General features: G+C 41.5%; 2 protein-coding genes across 2 annotated transcripts; one reads left to right on the top strand and one right to left on the bottom strand.

Annotated features, from left to right (window-relative positions):
- Nucleotides 1–227: 227 nt before the first annotated feature.
- On the bottom strand, nucleotides 228–10522 carry TBP (TATA-box binding protein). The gene is made up of 8 exons (XM_057406985.1): nucleotides 10477–10522; nucleotides 8530–8772; nucleotides 7548–7885; nucleotides 6113–6200; nucleotides 4022–4113; nucleotides 2712–2879; nucleotides 2329–2423; nucleotides 228–1417 (listed from the first exon to the last, which is right to left on the bottom strand). Exons 2-8 carry the CDS (start codon nucleotides 8581–8583, stop codon nucleotides 1338–1340), a joined length of 915 nt encoding a protein of 304 aa, XP_057262968.1. The 5' UTR covers nucleotides 8584–8772; nucleotides 10477–10522; the 3' UTR covers nucleotides 228–1337.
- Nucleotides 10523–11324: 802 nt separating this feature from the next.
- Nucleotides 11325–17898, top strand: PSMB1 (proteasome 20S subunit beta 1). The gene is made up of 6 exons (XM_057406982.1): nucleotides 11325–11487; nucleotides 12493–12600; nucleotides 13881–13962; nucleotides 14383–14512; nucleotides 16040–16146; nucleotides 17622–17898. Exons 1-6 carry the CDS (start codon nucleotides 11387–11389, stop codon nucleotides 17805–17807), a joined length of 714 nt encoding a protein of 237 aa, XP_057262965.1. The 5' UTR covers nucleotides 11325–11386; the 3' UTR covers nucleotides 17808–17898.
- Nucleotides 17899–19637: the final 1739 nt, after the last annotated feature.

Below are 19637 nucleotides of genomic sequence, written 5' to 3'. Positions count from 1 at the left end.
AAACAGTTGTGTACACTGCTGTGGGGGGAGTAGTTCTAGAAGACTATGGATTATGGTCCACTAGGATTTGCAAGCAGCAGTAGCAAAGCCAACCAAAACTTCATTTTGTCTGGAATATAACACCAACTTAGTAAACAAAGAGACCATGGTTACATTTGGGTTAGTTTTAGGTAAAAGCTGTTGAAAGAATGTGCAAGTCATAGAAAGGAGGTTACTATTACTGGAAATTTACTGGAGAAAAAGTTTATTTTTAGTTCTCAGCCTATAAGCTTCAAGCACAGTTCAGAGAGAAGATCATGTACATACTGACTAGTCTTTGACATTGTACAGGAACACTAATATAGTGAGGCTGTCATAGTTGGTAAAATACAAAAGTATTTTAAAGAAATTCTGGAAGCTAAGCAGGCATTTTTGTTCAATTCAGTCAAGTGTAGCTATTTAAGACTTGCATAAATCCCATGTGTTGAAGATAAGGCAACACATACTGGAACACACACTTCTTCAATCAGTCATCTCTTGCTTTAGCATATTAGAAATATTCAAGCTAGACCTTGCCAAGGATGTAACTGCTGGTAAGCAAGCCAGAGCATTGTGAAGACTCTCTCAAAATGACAGGTCACTTGGAGTAGTGTATGTGCTAGTGAAAGATCCAGGTTAAATTAAATAAAAAAATCCCCCGAAACGGTTTGCAATGTATTTCACTCTACCAGCTGGGTAATTTTAAAATTCATTAAGACAGTTCCCATAGTTGTATAAACAGGGTTTATTGTACATGTGGAGCTGAAGGAGGAAAGAGAAGGAAGGTATATATTATATAATATGTACAGTGAGCCATTTTCATTAATAAATTTATTCTGTCTTGCTTAATACTGGATAAAGGGAATGTGTCTGGCACCAAAGAAATTTAAAATTGGAAGAAATTTAAAAGCTTATGTTCTTAAAATTATAAAAACCATGTCTTATGGAAGGAAGTTAGAACATATATACATGGCAATTTAAGTGGTTTACACGCTGAGTGACACAGTCGTATTTGTCTTTAAACCAACTTATGGATTTCCTATTAATAGAACTGGCATTAAAACTATTTAAAAGCTAGAATATAAATAAACTTGGAGGGACTGCCCCAGGAACAGCCCAGTAAAGCAACTCACAGTAACTCAGTAGACATAATCAAGAATACAGTTCCCCTTGAGCATCAGGGAAAGTAGGCACTAACTGGGAAATAGTCCAAGTCCTGGTGTTGCAGCTTCAGTGGAAGTCCATCTCTTGTTACTGCCGTGCCATACACAATACCTTGTAAAATATACCCCTGATTTCTCCGAAAGATGCAGAAACTGTTACGTTGTCTTTCTGAATCCCTTTAAAATAGGATAGATGTTTTCAAATGCTTCATAGATTTCTGCTCGTACTTTAGCACCTAGAAAGAGAGGGGGAACCAAGTTAGCTTGTATCTTTCACCAAATAATTTTAGCTTTGAGAATGTTTATTTGTACACAACTCTATATAAAACTGATGCATATCCATAAGTCCCTGGTTTTACTAGATCTTTGTTTGTAACACACATTACATATAGAGCATGTAATACCATCCTTCTCACTGTTTATGCTGATAAATGGCAAAGCTTTCATTAGCATCTCTGTGCGCATCCTACATTTGCAAACAGGATTCTTCCATGCACAACTTCCACAGGAGACCCAACTACAAAGCACAGCCCACAGGACATTGCTGCAAAAAGACTCCACTGGTGGAACTTTTTTTTTTTAGAGTGTGAAACCTGGGAAGCAAGATCTGGCTGTGAAGACCACTGCAGAGGCCTGCCACTGGCCACACTGCAGGGACATGCTCCTTTTTCCTGAGAGTCTTGTGGGTTTTCTTCCTCCATTGTGAGATTCAGAATGAGGGGAAAAGGAAGGGTGGAGGTGGAGTGCTTGAGGTTGAGGTGGCCCTACAGCATGGCTATCTTTCCTTCTTTGGCTGCCATATCAAAGGAGAATGGCAGCAGACTCCAGCCAAGCTGTCAAAGAACACTGAGTGCCATCATAAACATCCAACCCAGAGAAATGGATTTTCAGATTTGCCAGAAACACTATGTGCACTCTTAACAGTTTTTTGGGCACTTGAATGCTTAATGAGGATTCATGACTGCTGTTTATATGAATTTAGCCAAACGCATCTTTTGGTTTGTGTATTCTCATCCACAGAATGCTGTACTATCTGTTCTTTCTCAGTACTGTCACCTCAAAAGGAAATAACCTATATATCTCTCGGTATCGTGTGTTCTCTGTAATACAGTCTAACCTACTGGAGTAAGATAATGTCTTCTCTTACCAGTTAAAACCACTTTTCCAGAAACAAAAATAAGCAGAACAATTCTTGGCTTGATCATTCTGTAGATTAAGCCAGGAAACAATTCTGGCTCGTAGCTGTAAGAGAAAAGAGTGACAGTGTTCAGACATGCTTGCACACACATGTTCCAGTCTGTCATCTGCAGGAATGGGCAGAGCAGATGGGGACTTCACTGAAACCTGGGAGAACACAGCAGGGATCATGTTGATGAGTTCCTACTGGGCAACCTCAGTTAAACCTGAGGCAGAGCAGTGACAGAAACAAAGATGCAGGTTTCCCTCTGGTGTAAAGGAATAATCTGAGCAGGTGCCACTCTCAAACAGTCAATATGCAACAAGAATGAAACATAAGCCTTTTTTTTTTACCTGCTGAACTGCTGGTGTGTGAGTACCAATCCTTCTAATCTGATGGGGAATTTCACATCACAGCTACCCACCATGTTCTGAATCTTAAAATCCAAAAATTTTGCAGGAAAACCCAGTTTCTGAACAACTCTTGCATACTTCCTTGCTGCCAGTCTGGATTGCTCCTCACTGAAGTGAGAAAAGGATAACCATATTATTTCCTCAGTTAAGTATTACTCAAAGCAAATACCATTAAACCACAAATATGTAACTGGGAAAAAAACCAATCTGTGTTGGGGAGGGGAGCATCACATGCAAAATTTTTACATCCAAAATTAACAACCGGCACTGGTTTGCATGCTGATTTTCGTATTAGGGTCCAGACAGTCAATGTTCATTGAGGCAGAAAACAGCATTATAAATCCACACATTTCACACTCTTAAAATACTGATCCAGTCTTCTAATGGGATTTGAAAACTGTTACTTAAATATTCAAAGTAGAACAACTTTGAACTACTACTGCTAGAAAATATGCGTTTCCAGAAGAATCTGTGAACTGCCAAAACACTCCTCTTCATTTATCCCAGGCTTTCAAATATGCGTTTAACACAGTGTGTTATTGCAGAACTCAGTTTGCTTCAGTTTTGTAAACAGCTCAGGATATAGTTGTTTCTAACACAGAATAAGATAACTTGAAATTCAAGTATCACCAGGCAGAGAAAGTGTTTCCTGTACAGCTCTATTAATTCATCTCTGCTCATTAGCTTATTGTTTCTGCATTCCTAACGGATTTCTTCAGAGCAGTATTTCTGTTCCGCCCACTGGAGTTAAGCTTATGTTTAGTTTTCAATTCTTATGCTTCAGTGGTAATGTTAAGAGATCAGACTACATGGAGCAGAGACTTGGAGCTGTTGGTCTGTGATGAATTAAACAATTCAAATACAAAAATCACTATTCTGCCACCAGCCCTACAGCTGACGCAGTTCCACTGCAGAATCACTGCAATTTTTAAACTAGAAAAATTTGATAACTGCAAAGCCAAAGAAGTGAATGCAACAACCTCCACAAACCAGTTCATCAGACTGTATGAAAGAGCCTCAGAAATGGAACTACCATTTCCCCCTTCATGAAGCCCTTTCAGCCATGAAAGGACATTTTGTTTGGCAATGTGTATGAGTCTATTTGAAATAGCTAGGAAGCAAGCTCAGTCACACCTGCACAACTTTGTTGTATATATACAAGTACTTATACAAATGATAGTATTTCTAAAGCACCATGGTACAAGAGAAAAGACAGCCTAAATTAGTTTACTTGTAATGCCTAAACATACCTTTTTGCTCCTGTGCAAACCATTTTTCCAGAGCTGAATATAAGTGCAGTAGTACGTGGCTCTCTTATTCTCATAATAACAGCAGCAAAACGCTGAAATGCGAGTGTTGAGACTATTAGTGATACACTGATGTGACCATTATATTAAAGCTAAATTTGCATAATCTAAGTAGCACGTTACACTGCATTGCCAAGAAATACTAAGTTCAAACATACTTATGGATCACTCAAAATTTACTTGAAATGCTTAAATCATAAGTAGCTTCAAACACACACGAGAGGTAGAGTCAGACACAAAGAATATTTACTATTGCATTCCTATTTTACTAAGCTCATCTCTCATTAAGGTATATGCAACATATAAATAATGTTAACATTTGCAACAGAGCAATAGAGACAATCTTAAAAATAAATCAAAATTTCCTCCACATCTCCTGAAATCAGATCTGTTATAAGCAGGATGGAAGACTATCTGCAAATATTTTATGATCTATTTTGTTTCTGTGTCTTAAAAAAAAGGCCAGTGTGAAATACCAGCAAACAGAACAAGCTGGAGATCAAAGTTCTGTGTAAACAGAAGCCACCTCAGCCACCACAGGAGAACACAGCAGCCTGGTTAGCTCTAGCTGTTTATTCCGAGTGCTGTAATATCTCTGCCTGCATTTCCAAACATTCTTAAACTCTTTGAAGCAAGAGATACTGGAAACTGATGTGGACACACCCCTGTTTGTCTGTTATATTTAACTTGGACCAGCTCACCATGCAGCCCCGTAAGCTGTTCTGCTGACACAACCAAGGTGGTAGCGTGGGTTACCTACCAGCACATTTGTCAAAATATGGCTGAAATAATACAGCCAAGCAACATCTTCTTTGATAGATAAATGTACTGACTGAATGTCAAGAGCATGTTACATAACCCTTCTGTCTCTCTGCTGTGGAAAACAGCATTTTGTATTGGTTATTCTAGCCTACAAGTTTTATAGCCACCTACCCCTACCTTAAATTACCATGGCATGTTCAGATTTTTTGCTGTGCTAATATCTTACATGCAATTATCCAACAGTATTGCTGATACAAACTTACAGTAACAGTTAATTTACCACATATGCCTGCCCACATGCTTTAATCTTTCAGAGTTGAGTTTAGATAAACTGCAGCAAAATCCAAAATACTAAAACAAAGCCATCCACCCACAGCTGAGGAAAACCAAAGCCTTCCCAAGAAGAGTCAATTCAATTCCATACACAGCATCTAAACTTTTATTAGAAATAGTGTCCAACTACCATGGTTGCAAAGAGGAGCCACCCAAAAGAAAAATTAAGTGACTTAATTTTCTTGAATCAACACTCCAGGTCCTCTGCTGTTGCTCAGTTTTCAAAGACAGAAAAATCCCTCTGTTTAACAAACTACTCTTTAGAATCAGCAGGCAACTTAGTAGTCAGCAAACAAAAAAACCCCAACAACTGAATTTTGCCGTTCCACCAAACCTAGCCATCAGAAGTAAGGAGGTGCCATGAGTACAGGGGGAAAACACAAAGGCACAATGCTCAGAGGGGAAGTGAGACTGTAAAACATAAGCGAGCGTGTTGGGACCACAGAAATTCCAGGGGAGCAGCTCAGTGGAAGAAGCCACAACCATGGCCCTGACAGGAGCCCAGGAGCTGAATTCTTCCTTCCTTTCTCCTTGCTGGGAGACAGGAAACAAGACTTCATCATCAGACATTTTACAGTAATATGAAAAAGGAATCTTCTGAGCACCACAAAACAAACATGTCCAGATGAACAGTGGCAGAGGCCAGCTCAACAAGCAATCTGGCCAGTGTATGACACTGTTGGTTAGGTTCTTCCTAAATGTGTGCTGTGTTCTGTCTAAATCTACCAAATTACAACGTGGTGTAACACACAGCCACACCAGTATTAAAATGTTTTTTACCAGTTTGACAGAATATTGTAAGTCTGTGACAGATTTCTTTTTTAACTATAGTACAAAAATGCACCTACAGCAGGAAGGTTCTTCCATCTATTACAGCAAAGTACACCCACAACCTGTACCTTTGACATAGGTTTTATAAGATAAATACCTTTCTCTTACCTTGGGATTATATTCAGCATTTCGGGCACGAAGAGCAATAGTTTTTAGGTCAAGTTTGCAACCAAGATTCACTGTGGACACAATATTCCTGAAGACAGTTCAGAGAAATACATTAAAAATACAGTAAAGAATTAATGTGTCTTCTTCATTTTTAACCAAGCTTGATTCTTACAGATAGATATCTATTTTTTATTTGTTTCTCCAAGTGGGTCTGAATGACATCCTTCCTACTGACAGCAGTACTGAACAGTGTTTTGGCTCAGGAACCTTCTTTTGTAGGGCAGTAGCTCCTAAGGCATGACTGCTGATTCCTCATAATCTGCCAGCTATTATGAAGAGTGTCTCATGAGAAGAATCTCTATTTGAGTTTAGCAGGAAGAATTCTTGATGTTAAGGGCCCCCACCACAATCAGGGAAGTGACTGGAGACAGGAGAAGGTAAGGTAGCAATAGTACAGTCTGGAACTTTCCTTGGTATGGGAAGAAGGGTTGCATGACTAAGTGGTAACAACCTGGGAAGTATGCCCATTGCTAGGCAATAGGGTAGGAGGTCTCTAGAAAGTTTAACAGAAGCTCCTAGATGCAAAATTTAACTGGGAACTTGTTTTCTAGGAAAACCCTAAGATATAAAGGTCTTTAATGGGGAAAAAATAAATATGAGGAACTATTCTTTCAGTGACAAATTCACATTATCAACCACTTCTCTTTGGGCCTTGCATAAATAACTGTAGAAGTCTCTTTAAACTAAAGTCCAGTAAAAGTACTTTCACACTTAAACCCAGAATTAGTTCTAGCTTTTTCCCCTCTCATTACAAGCTCAGCTATAGCCATGAACTAGAAAAGGGGACATAGAGTATTAAGCACAACTCAGCTCTAGCTCCTAGACTAGTGACTGGTTTATTCCCCTCTACCCTTCCAATTACTTTCAGCTGTGACAGTTCCTGTCTTCTGCTTCAATATTTCACTAACAAAGTTCTATGCACAGTGAAGTGGAACTATTTGCTTTTCTGTGAACATGTTGCAAGTATCCAGTAAAGTATAAATGAGAATGTTTCCAAGTATGAATATTTTGAAATACCAGATTATCAACCCAGACTATTTCATAGCTAAAGCATAATGAACTCCTAAGGTGCACAGAGGAGTTGAAAGCTACAATTGTGCTAAATGAAGACACAGACAACATCCTCCACTGATATGCTTAAAAGATGCATGTTGACAAATCACTAAGAAACGGTTTATATTACTAAGTGGTTTAGTAATAAAGCTAAGCTAAAAAAAAAGCAAAAAATTACTCATATTGATAGAGGAGTCACATAAATTCTCAGGACTCCCTTCCCACCGAGATGCAGCACCCAATTCCTGATGTGGCTTTGGTCCCAAGCCTTTAAAGGGCTATCTGAGAAAGAACATGCTGCACTAACACACAGGGCACTCACTGTAGTTGTGGCACTATTCCAGAGCTCTCAGATGCTGGTGTTGCAGGAGTTATTGGAGTCATTGGAGTCATTGGAGAGGGGTAGAGAGGTGTGGTTCCCGGCAAAGGGGCTGTGGTAAGAGTCTGTGAGTGGAAGAGCTGAGGAGTTTGACCAGATGTTCCCTGTGTTGCTTGCTGTGATGTAGATTGCTGCGCTGCCTGTTGCTGCTGCTGCTGCTGCTGCCGCTGCTGTTCCTCTAGAATAGACAGACTATTGGTGCTCTGGACAGGCTGTGGTGTCAGTCCTGTGCCATATGGCATCATTGGGCTAAAAATTGGAAGTCCTGGAGTCATTGCACCCTACAGAAGCACGAAACAAAAACAACAGATCCTGTTGACACCATGTTGGTTTTAAGAAAAAAAAAAGTTTTCAGGAGGAGTCTAAAAATAAACCAATGCAAGTTACTCACATCAAACCTGAGGCATGTAGTAGTAACTAGCTAAAACCAGAAAGTTCCTGAAATGCAGTTCTTTTATAGAATAAAGTTATTTCTAGGGATCTGTCAGTTCTAGCATTGTTCATCTCAAGCTAGTGATGCAACATGCTTCTCACACTACCTTGCCATCATGCTTCAACTCTGACCCACAATTTAACTCACGATTATTACAACAAAGACTGTGCCCATCCTATCAAATGCATTCATAGCACAGTGTCACTCCATTATGTATGTTAATTTAAAGAACAACCACCAAAATTAAATTATTCTTTCCAACTTGTCAGTCATGTTTCAACTCAAAAGAACCCTATATACCTCACGTTACTTACACCTCTGGACATACAAACCGATGGGTTCAAAATTCTGCTTTATACTAGTATTACTCAATACCTGGTACAACTTTTCAGATGTGCAAACAACAAAAATGTGAAATTACATGCAAGAAACAGAAAACACTTTCACAAAGAAATTCAGATGATAGTTATGTATTAAATCACTCGTTTTTACCTGAGGGGAGGCTAAGCCTTGAGCGTAGGGTGGCAAGCTGTTATTCTGATCCATTATTCCAGTTATTCTTTGGTATGTCCAGAAGTATCTTCTTCAATTAGTTTAAATTAACTTCAAATCCTAGAGGGTTTTTAGCCCTTTAAAACATTCCAGCAAAGTAGCTTTTTAGGCCAAGCTGAAAATGTTAGGAAGACATGAGCTCCAGAGAAATGTGTGTTATGAGTCTAGGATACCAATTAAAGCCTGAAAAGGGAAAAAGTAGTATTTTGAGTATAATGTCTAAACACAAAACCAAAGAAACTATCAGCTGCCAAGTTACAAAAGAGACACCCACGTACAAATACGTATAAGAACATTTACACATGCACACACACAAGCACGATCCATAAATATAACGTTTTTCGGGCACATTCTATAGCAACTTTGCAGTGTGCTTCTGCTGAAATCCCTGACACATGAGCAGGCCTCTGTCTAACTGAACCCTCCTCCGCAAACAACTCAAGCTGTTAATGCCCGTTCTTGTCCAAGATTTGCTTTAGCCAGAAAAGCACTGATGTTTTTAGAATTTAGTTCCCCCGACTATGAACCAACAAGCTTACTGACACATTGCTTGGAAGTCTCTTCCCAGCAATTTTAAGGCTCGGGCTTACAAAACAGAAATATGTTTTCTTCCATAGGAAAAGCATCACAGATCAAATCCAAACTAGGAAACCCTCTTCCATCCACTTCCATAAGATAAAGCACTAACAGCTTTCAAACAATAATGACATGCACTTTATGAAGAAAAAATATGTGAAAGCCAATTTCAGGCACACAAGTGAAATGTACACGATTTTTTTATCACTTTTTAACTATACCTCTATTGCTGTGTTACAGAAATGAACAACACAAGTGGAGAATTTAAATGCTACACCTTGAAATAAAATATTTTTCCATCAATTTACAGTTTTCTTAACTAGACCTATTGCCCAGAAATAGTCACGGTCATTATTAGGCCAGAGATAGACCACCTCAAAATTTGAAGAACGCCTACACTTTCTCTTTTTTTGGTGAGGTGTGAGAGCTCAGAACTACATTAATATACTGCAGCTGAAAACCGTGCTTTCTACCCCATTCATATTATCATCTTTACCCTCACCAAAGGTATCAAACAGAGCATCCAGATTTTATAACCTAGAGCAGGAGTAAACAGAAGCCTGAACATCACCCTGTTAAAATAAACTCCTCGACAACCCGGCTGTTTAGTAGTAAGTCTAGATACCAGGCATGCCAGAACCCGCAGCCAGGACACTACCTACAAAGAGCTCCATCTTGTAACCATCTAACCGCGCCTCGCTCACAGATCCACTACAAGAGCTGGAGGTGGTGTTTGTCAGGGGAACAGAGTCCAGGGGCAAGAGACCCCAGAGAAGGCCCGGCCCCTACCTCCGAGCCCGTTTCCAGGAGCTCTCCCGTAACACCCAGCAGCGCTCGGCAAGAGCCAATTTCGGGGTGAGGTCACCCTTCCCGCCTCTCTGCGCCGTCCAGGTCCCCGCCCGCCCTCACACCGGCCCCAGCAGCGCGCAGACCCCCGCCAGCAGAGCCGCGCCACCGCCACGACCCCCGGCCTGCCTGCACACCCTCACACGGGGCAGCGGTGACCGTTGCAGTTGCGTAGACGCCCGCGGCCACCCAGCACCCGGCACCAACGGCCGCCGTTGACCCCGAGACGCCCCGGAGTCCCGCGAGCGGGAGCAGGTCCCTCACCGCTTCCCGCGATGCCCCTCGCGGCGCAGGCCGGCGGGGAGGGCCGCGGCGCCGGCGGGGAGATACAGACCAAGCCCGGCCCGGCGCAGCGGCCCCCACCCTCCAGGCCCGGCCCAGTGGCCCTGGCACCCGTCGTCTTCTACCCCCGCCAGCGGGACGAGCGGCGGCCAAGGGAGAGGCAGGCGCGGCGCGGTCTAGTACCTGCCGCTCCCGGCGCCACCCTGTCGCCGCCGCCGCACAGCGCCCGCGGGACACGAGCTGCCGTCGGCGCGTGTCGAGCGCGTCACTTCCTCCGAGCGCCACCACCGCCTTACCCGCCGCCATCGGAGCGGGGCTGGCTGGCGCCTTTCCTTGGCCGGGCAGGGGAGGGCAGGGCTGGGCTGTCGTTCCCCCTCGCGGCTCCGGTACCAGGCCTGACCACAGGCTCCTGCGCTGGAAGGGTGTGCCCCATTTTCTAGCTGTACAGATCGCTGCCCCTTGCTCTCTGCCGCAGTCGCGCACCTTGCGGCGCCACTGCTCGCTGTGCACTGCTGCCATGGAGACTTCAGCAACAGCAGCTCTTCCTCCCGGGCAGGGGGATACGCTTCTCCTCCAGAGGAGGACCGCACGCATCTCTCTCTGCTCCCTCGGCACCATTTGGAGCTTTTAAGCCCTTCCTGCTTGTTTCCGTCGGTGTCATGGTGCCTGGCACCGCGCCCATAGGCCTCCTCACGGACCTCCTGTGCTTTCTGACCCTTGTTCTCCACAGTGTTTCTCAAGGCGCTCCCCTGCTTCCAGCACAGGAGCCACGCTGCTCCTCATCTGCCCAAACACACGAGGCTCCTTGAACACCTCACCACAACTGTTGTCACCTCCGTGACTAGGCACTCGAAAGACGAGGGCTGACAGCGCTTGGACCAGGCGATAACCCTACCCAGGAGAGGCTGTGTGGGACCCGGCCCACGCGGCCCCCTTAAGCCGCCCGGCGGCAGGGAGCCCCCCCTGCTCCCTCTGTGTGTCCTCCAGAGCAGACGAGAGGTGGCCGCCGCTGCTAACCTAGAGCGGTGTGCCACCACTTCCGCTTCCGGTGCCGCCATTTTGCCGTGAGACAGCAGCGAGCGGCGGCGGCGGGATGTTGTCTACTGTTGGTTATGAGGACTTCAGATCTGAGAGGGCTTACGAGCTCGGCGCGCCCGTGCAGCATCGCTTTTCGCCCTACACCTTTAACGGAGGGTGAGGAGCCGCAGGCGGGGGGTGAAACGGGCTGGGGCACTTTTTTTCCCGGGGGAAGGGGCCCTGAGGAGGGTGGCGGTAGACCTGGTCTTCCTTGTCTTGCTCTTGCTTCTCTCCTGCGTCTTTTGTCTCTCCTTACGAGCGCCTCTTGGTAGAGAAGGAGGGGTAGTGCCGGGGAGAGCTGGTCTCGCCCTTGCCCTGGGGAGACCGTCCTGCGAGTTTTTGCAGCTCTTGGGCACGTTCTAGCTTGGCCCTATGGCTTCCTGAACTTCTGCGGGCTAAAATAAGCACCTTCCGTTCCCCATAGGGTTGTTTGTAAGTGGCTCAGGAAACACATGCACTGGTGGTATTACCAGCCTTTAAACCTGCAACTGGGTTGAAAACTACCTTGTTGTAGCTGTTAAAGGTAGGTGATGTTTTACAGGCACTTGCAATGAGTTGGTGACAGGATCTGGCCAGGATAGTGTCATTTAGATTTTTTTAATTTCTTTTTTTTCTAATGCCTAATTGTCCTTTAGGGCATCTGTGTTACTTAATGGTAGCACACATGTGGCAATAGCAAAATGAGTTATTTGGAAATAAATAACATCAGATTTAAAAAGTGATGATAAATGTAATGATATTGATGTTCACTACTTGATTAGAGTGTTTTTGCTTGGAGAGGCAAACTGTTTTAGAAGGGTACATCTTTCACTAGCAAGCATCTAAAATTACTCGTCCACAGAGTCTGTTTCTTGCACTGTATAGAAAACTCTCTTTTATCAAGTTTCCATGCATTTAGTTCAAGTAGAGAATCACATACATATATTTTCTTCAGTGTCTAGTATCTTCTTTCTCCAGTCTTGAGTAATGTGTGGGGATGTGCTTAGTGGGAAACAAGCAAGGAATATAAGATATATGACGAAATGTGAGTCTGTGTATGGAACTACTATATAGTATATTCCTCTGGTGACTAAGAAAATATTTGTGCTAAAAGTCATGATTATATGAATATTCTTCTTCAAGGACTGTGCTGGCGATTGCTGGAGAAGACTTTTCTATAGTTGCCTCTGACACACGACTGAGTGAAGGTTATGCAATTCACTGCCGGGACAGTCCAAAATGCTACAGACTGTAAGTCCACATCTTGTAAGAATTGAAACATGGAGAAAGAGCTGTAGTGTTGAGCATGTCACCTGCCGGGAATGATCTGTTGCTTTCTTTAAGCAGAATTTTCAGGAAAAAAATGGTAGGAAATTGATTTTGGAGTTATGGGTGCTCTTGCTGTAATGCAAGATGTGATGTTGTAAACACAGCCAGATTTCTTGTTTCATGCTGTTGAAGTTAGTTGATAACACAATATTTTTAGCATGATACACGGTATTTAGCACGATGCTAAGCGCATAAGCTTAGTAGGTTTCTTGTTTGGTTGGTATTTATTTGTCTATTTGCTCTGGTTATACAGAAGTACTTTTGTCTTAACTGTAGCAAAACGTCATACTGTGGTAACTCATTCTGCTTCATCAGGACAGCTGGTGTTGGTACACAAATGTGCCCACTGCTGCCAGTTGTGCTGTGCCTCTAGTCAACCATCTGGCACTTTGAAGAGGTGTTTGTTTTAGGAGAGGTAAACCTGTCAGTAGTTCCATTGTTGAACTTTTTATGCTCATTCTGTGTTTATCTCAGCCCACCTAGATAGCATCCACATAGTTAAAAATAATGTTGTTTACATTCTTTTGACTGTAGCAGGTGCTTACCTAGGCTGCCATCAGCTGTGTAAATACTTTTTGGTTATGTTTGTATTTTGTTTTTTATTGATGATACAAGATCATGTGAACTTATATTTCTCCTGGCTAACTCCTTACTGTATCTTTGCCTCTGATTCTGTCCAGATGGACATTACTGCAGTACAGTCTGTATACTGCACATGATGGCTTTGTGTAATTCTAGTGACAGACTGAGAGAACATTTCAATTTAAACTGTTTTTGAATAACTGCTTTGTGTTAGTCTACAAGTGTGTGAATGTTTGTAGACTCACCAATTTACTAGAAATTAAATTACAAACATGCACTCCTGTAGTTAACATTCATGCAACATTTGGAAACTGAGCAATGAACTGACCTTCTGTAATGCAGCCGCAATCAGGTAACTTCTGTTTGGTGTCACAAAAAAAATACCTACAGCATCCATAGACATCGGTGAAGTCCTGCACTTAACAAATCCTGTCCAAGATGTAGGTTGCAGTTACCTTTCATAAACAAAGTATTTGTTACTACTACATTTTAGACAACTGCTTTTGATAGCATTAGAGAACCTGAAAGTACATTTGATGTATTCATAGCAATCTACTGTGTAAGTAAGTGGCATGGTTCATACTAAATCTAAAATCACAACAAAATTTTGCCTTTTATAGAACAGACAAAACGGTCATTGGATGCACTGGTTTCCATGGTGACTGCCTTACCCTCACTAAAATCATTGAAGCAAGATTAAAGGTAGGTAACTATCTATCTTACTGGTTTTAGAATTTACATTGTTATTATCACATTTGAGGCCAATAGTATGGTATGTTTTAAAATACAAGTTTTGTTGATTTTCTTCAAGTGTCTGTGTCACAACTGTGTTCTGGTGAAAGATCAGGCAGGGAAAGTAGATGCTCTATTCTTCCCAAGTGTAACATCACAAATCGAAAGACTGGGAGATGTGGAGAGGAAAGTGTTAATGAGGCAACATATATTCTTTGCAAAACTTTGGAGAAATGTTAATTTGGGGCTTGTAAGAAAGCCGGTGTGTTTTCAGTCATCATGCTAATTAATAATCTTGTGTAACATAAGACTTTTCTGTAGTGAGGTTGCAGAAATGTGATTTTGATTTAATGTTTGACTTTCTTCTTGAACATGCCATCCCACTTGCAGATGTACAAGCATTCCAATAACAAGACTATGACTACTGGAGCTATTGCAGCAATGCTGTCTACAATTCTGTATTCTCGGCGTTTCTTCCCTTACTATGTTTACAACATAATTGGTGGACTTGATGAAGAAGGTAGGACTTTAATTACAAAACAAGAAAAAGGGGCTAAATTCCTGTGGGTGAATAGCTATTCTTTTACATCTTGGGTGGTGTACTGATGGAATAACAAAGTTTATGGTCCTATTCCTAACACCTGCCTTTAGGCATTACAGTACTTGGGTCAAATCCAAGTTATGCATGTGACTTGTTACCTAATTTCTGCTGCTAACTGGATCTTCCCTTTCTGAAGGTCTGAAAGTCTAAAAACTATGTTATTATTTGATAACAGTTGAAGTTTGTTAATCTCTCATACTTTACTGTAGACTGGAACAGTATAGCAGCTTCTGGATTTCTTAATTATGTCTTCAAAGGAGATGCTAGTAGTAAAATTGTGTATATCTTACTCAGGCCTCTGAGTGTGGTAGAAGCTACTAAATATGAAGATTTACTCCAGAGATGTGTTTCTACAAAGATGTCTTTAAATGTTAACTAACCTTTAATGAAATCATGACTTTTATGTGGAAGCTGTAGTTTAACATACAGATATTGTGGGGCTTACTGGGCTCTTGGCCAATGATTTGGTTGAATTGCTAAAATACTCTGGTCTCTGGATTTGAGCAGGAGCTCAGAGGTGGTCTTGTTTGCACAATTTCTGCCATTCCCCACAGTTTGTTGTTGCTGCTAAGTTGCACTGCTTTCCTAGTCTTGCTAAGACATGTCTATGATATGTAGTCTGGAAAGGGATTAGTCTGTACTGTGTAATGGTAAATTTCAGATCATGAGGGTGCTGGAGCAATTGATAAGAATCAAGAGTGCAGATTTGCGTGCATGGGCTTAATTTGGGTCTAGCAAAACTGTTTTGATTTAGTGTTACGTTCTGGATCCCTGCTAGCTTTCTCAGGGCTGTGCAGCCACCTGTGCTGTGCTGCCAAGTGCACTGGCCAGTTTATTAGATAGGGTGCAGCTCATCTGAATAGAAAAGCTGAGCTTGGCCAGGTACTGTATTTTGACTAGCATGTCCTCATCAAACCCTAATGCTTCAGAGCTGCAGTGCATCTGCATTTCTCATGTCAGCACAAGCTAATAAACTTTGCACAACTTGGCCTGACTCCAGAGGTGAGTGTATAAGAGACCAAAGCATCATCCCGGGTTCTGGGAAGGCAGTGCAGAGGCATCCGAGCGTGCTCTCTGGAGGTAATTCAAGACATGTATAGTTAAATGGCTAAATAGTATAGATGGCTAAACTGCCTCTGTGTTCGCTTTAGAACCAGCAGAGCCCTTTTTGCAGCCTTGTGCTCTAGCATATTTTCCTGCTTTGATTATTCAGCACTTTTTCTGTAGTAAGTACTGTAGAAAACGTCTGTTAGAGCATGGCTGTGATTTAAATGTTGAAAATAACCTTGCATGTAGTACCAGGCCAAAACCATAGTGAGCCTACTATAGAAAGCAGTCTGGACATACTGTAGTGTTCTTTGGTTGAAGGTCGATGAGATCTGCAGTACTCGAGAAACTGCTTATGGAGAACATGTTTGGATTGTGATTAATTTTTTTTTTTCCCAGGGAAGGGAGCAGTATATAGCTTTGATCCAGTGGGCTCATATGAGAGAGATTCTTTCAAAGCAGCTGGATCAGCAAGTGCAATGCTGCAACCCTTGCTGGATAACCAGGTAAAATAGTTCTCTTGCCCCCCACCCCTTTCATTATTTCAGTAAGCAGTTGTGACACTCAAATGTAGCTTTAATTCTGGGGGATATTACTTTTGGGAAAAGCTTTAAATGTGTTGCAGGTAGGACCTGTTAATCTCCATACATTTATAAATTTTGGGGCTTCACCTTCTCAGCAGAAATCGAAGTTTTGCTTTAGAATCTGTTCAGGTTTCTAATAGGTTGCAAACAGTGGGCTGTGTGTTTAACATACAGGTAAATATTTTAATTGGGGATTTATGTTTCCCATAGAAGCTGTTCAAGCTGTTCAGTTTTTTTTCTGTTTGTTTTTTTTTGTTTGTTTGTTTGGGTTTTTGTTGTTTGGGTTTGTTTTGGGAGGTGGTGTGTGTTTGATTTGGTTGTTGTTTTGTTTTTTTCCTGTCTTACAGTGTAAGTATGCCTGTTACTTAGCATGAAATAATACTGATTTATGAAGATAGAATTCATAGGTGTATATAACAGATTTTATCACTTAACATACACTTATTTAGAAGTCTTAAGTTTTGTACAACTTGGACACAGTTATCTAAGTATGTTCTTACACAAAACTGATGATAGAAAGTTCTGTCTAAAATACTTGAATATTTTAACAGTTAATTGCAGCTGGTAATTGTTGAGTGAGAGAAATACCAAAGCTTGTTTTACTTATTTTACTTGCTGACATTGGTGTTGGTACTTAGTTGAGCCTGATACCAACACAACTTTAGTGTTCTTATAGTTCTTATTAGCTGAGAAAGGATGATTATTATTATTATTAATTGTTATTATTTAAAGAACTCCAGATTCTCAGCTTTGAATTAGTTTTGAATTTCATTGACTGAGAAAAATTAAGTATCTTCTGTGGAATTAAAGTTGTCATAGTAACTTTTTCTTACTTAACGAGTTTGAGGCAAAGTAAGTGACTCTTCCCTTTCTTTTCCTGTTCTGGTGCTTAAGTTGGACACTTGAGTTTGTCAGCTAGGATACGCAGTTTAATAGGACCGGTTATCCTCCAGTCTGTTATTTTTGAACTTTAGGTATGTTGATGAATATTTGCTTTTAAGAAATGTTCCCAGCTATCAATGACCAGATAAAAGGCTTGGGTGCAGTTCTGATACTGCTAACCCAGTGAGCAGTGTCTGAAGAATTAGGTGGGTTCAGTTCTGAATGTTCATTGTGATCTTGTAGATGCTGAATGGGCGGGAGGAGCAATACTGGCTGTATGCTTAATCTGCCTCTAGTTACTTTTGTAAGAGTATCAGGAGTGGCAGAGTTCTGATGCTGATCATGCAGCTGTGAACTGTGTTGAGGGATACGTTTACCAGCTTTGGGTTTCTAAAACAGACCAACCATTTCTACTTTTGAAGTTGTCTAAATCTGCTCAGTCTAGTGGAGACTGAAGCAGCTTTCATGCTAGATGGATCATACTTCCCTTAAAACGCATTTTCATCTTTTCTTAGATTGGCTTCAAGAACATGCAAAATGTGGAACACCTACCCCTGACCCTGGAAAAGGCTTTGCAGCTGGTTAAAGATGTCTTTATTTCTGCTGCTGAGAGAGATGTGTACACTGGGGATGCGCTTAAGATTTGCATTGTCACAAAAGATGGAATTAAAGAGGAAATTGTCCAGTTACGAAAAGACTAATTCAGCTTGCTTATAAACATGTAATCTGTGATGTACTATTTACCTGTATTATGGAGACATCTGTCTTATTAAAATTTTTCAAGAAGCTTGACTGCTGTAGTGGTGAATATTTTCTTTGTTAGAAGGGATAGTGGTTTTAGAAACCAGAGCAGTTCATGATAGGGAAGCGGCTAAGAGTTACAAGTCAGTTTCGTTCATCTCATCTTCATCTATTGATCAATATAATCCCAGTCTCGGTTTAATCCCCATCTCACAGTCCCTTATGCTACAATATGGCGGAGTTTAATTTACTAAAATTTAGGTTCACAGACTTTCCTGATAATGCTTTTGGCTCAGCCTTGGTTTAGTGAGGAAAGCATTGTTCTGTTTGTGCTGCCTTCTTTGCGCTTTGTAACTTGCTTTTCCTATCTTCTTCTTTCCCTCCCTGACATGCTGTCCTGACATTTGACCTCCCTGTACTTGCAGAGACTATAAATATGAGTCGCCTGAAACCAAGTTCTCCTGTGTAAGAGGGAAGAATGCTAAATGGAGTCTTCCAGAATTTAGTCCTGGCTCACCTCTACATGTTTCTGTTGGTTAATGCCAAAAACTCTGGAGCATTGCATTTTTCTGGCTACTGATGGAAAATAATTTAGTATAGGGATTTCTGAATGCCTTTAATATCTGGGGGCTTTGTTAGCCTTACGACTGCTTTTAGTTCTTGGGAAATCACATCAAGTGTAGATTTTGTCTAATGTGCTCTGGAAATTGGCTTGAGTACTGGGACCTTTAGAAAACCAGAGCTGTATCAGGACATATAAAATATCTTATTGCTTGAGGTGGCATACTTGGTTTTTAAAAGAACAATTCTGCTGATATGTTTGACTATATAGTAACTTTGGCTTTGGTTTGGGCATGGCTGGCTGCCATCTGTGCATTGTTTCAGGTGCTGTGCATTTTTCCTAGCTCTGGCTGCTCTTCACCGACAAGGATAGGTTTTCTGGACAGTTTAAATAGTGGGTAGTATTTGGAACCTTAGTAATCAAACACCTAGTGCATTTAAACTGACTCTAGCTGTGTTAAGGAAATCCAGTGAGTGGGAACTTGGAAGAGCAGCGATTTCCCAAAATGTTTATGGAAACACTTGACCACTGGGTGCCACTGTTGGGCAGAGTAAAGAGAGAACACCTCATCTCCTGGGTATTCAGACAGTCTGAGGAGTGGAGCTTAGTGGAGCTGAATTCACTTGGTCACACAAGTCAGAACTTCCAGACGTGTTCAGGTAATTGTAAAAGTCATCTTAAATAGACATGGTTAGTTGTATAAATGACTATGCAGCTATGTGCTGTTCTGTACTGAGCAAACTGCACATGTTGCAATAATCGTAAGAACGGAAAGCTATCATCTACCTAAAGTACAAATGAAATGTGTGCTTTCACTTCTATAAAATGCAATTAAAGCACTTTGACCCCAGCTATCTTTGATTCCATATTTGTGTTGAATTGCTCAAGTGTTTCACAACAGCTTGTTACAGCTTCATGCAAAGTTGGTGAAGTCTACTGAAACTAAATACTATTTAAGTGGTAAAGAAAAGCAGCTGAAGGCAACAAATTGACATGTCTGCCTTTGGGCTCTATCTGTTTGCAGTATGCAAGATCTAAACTGCGAAGAGAACAGCAGCAAACAAAGGGAACTATCTAATTTGTACCTGAATTAATTTAATGTTCATACAGGATGCCAAACGTGTAGGAGAGTTGCAGTGATTCAGTAAAAAAAACAAACAAACAAAACACACACGAAAAAGAATTTTGGATGCCTTTATATTTAAGGGTAACATTTACATCCAAAACA

This window comes from Pezoporus wallicus, unplaced genomic scaffold (assembly GCF_028554395.1).
Source record: "Pezoporus wallicus isolate ANWC-B61680 ecotype Strahan unplaced genomic scaffold, APGP_CSIRO_Pwel_v1 scaffold_6362, whole genome shotgun sequence".
Taxonomy (NCBI): domain Eukaryota; kingdom Metazoa; phylum Chordata; class Aves; order Psittaciformes; family Psittacidae; genus Pezoporus; species Pezoporus wallicus.
This window is presented reverse-complemented; position numbering and strand designations above follow the sequence as displayed.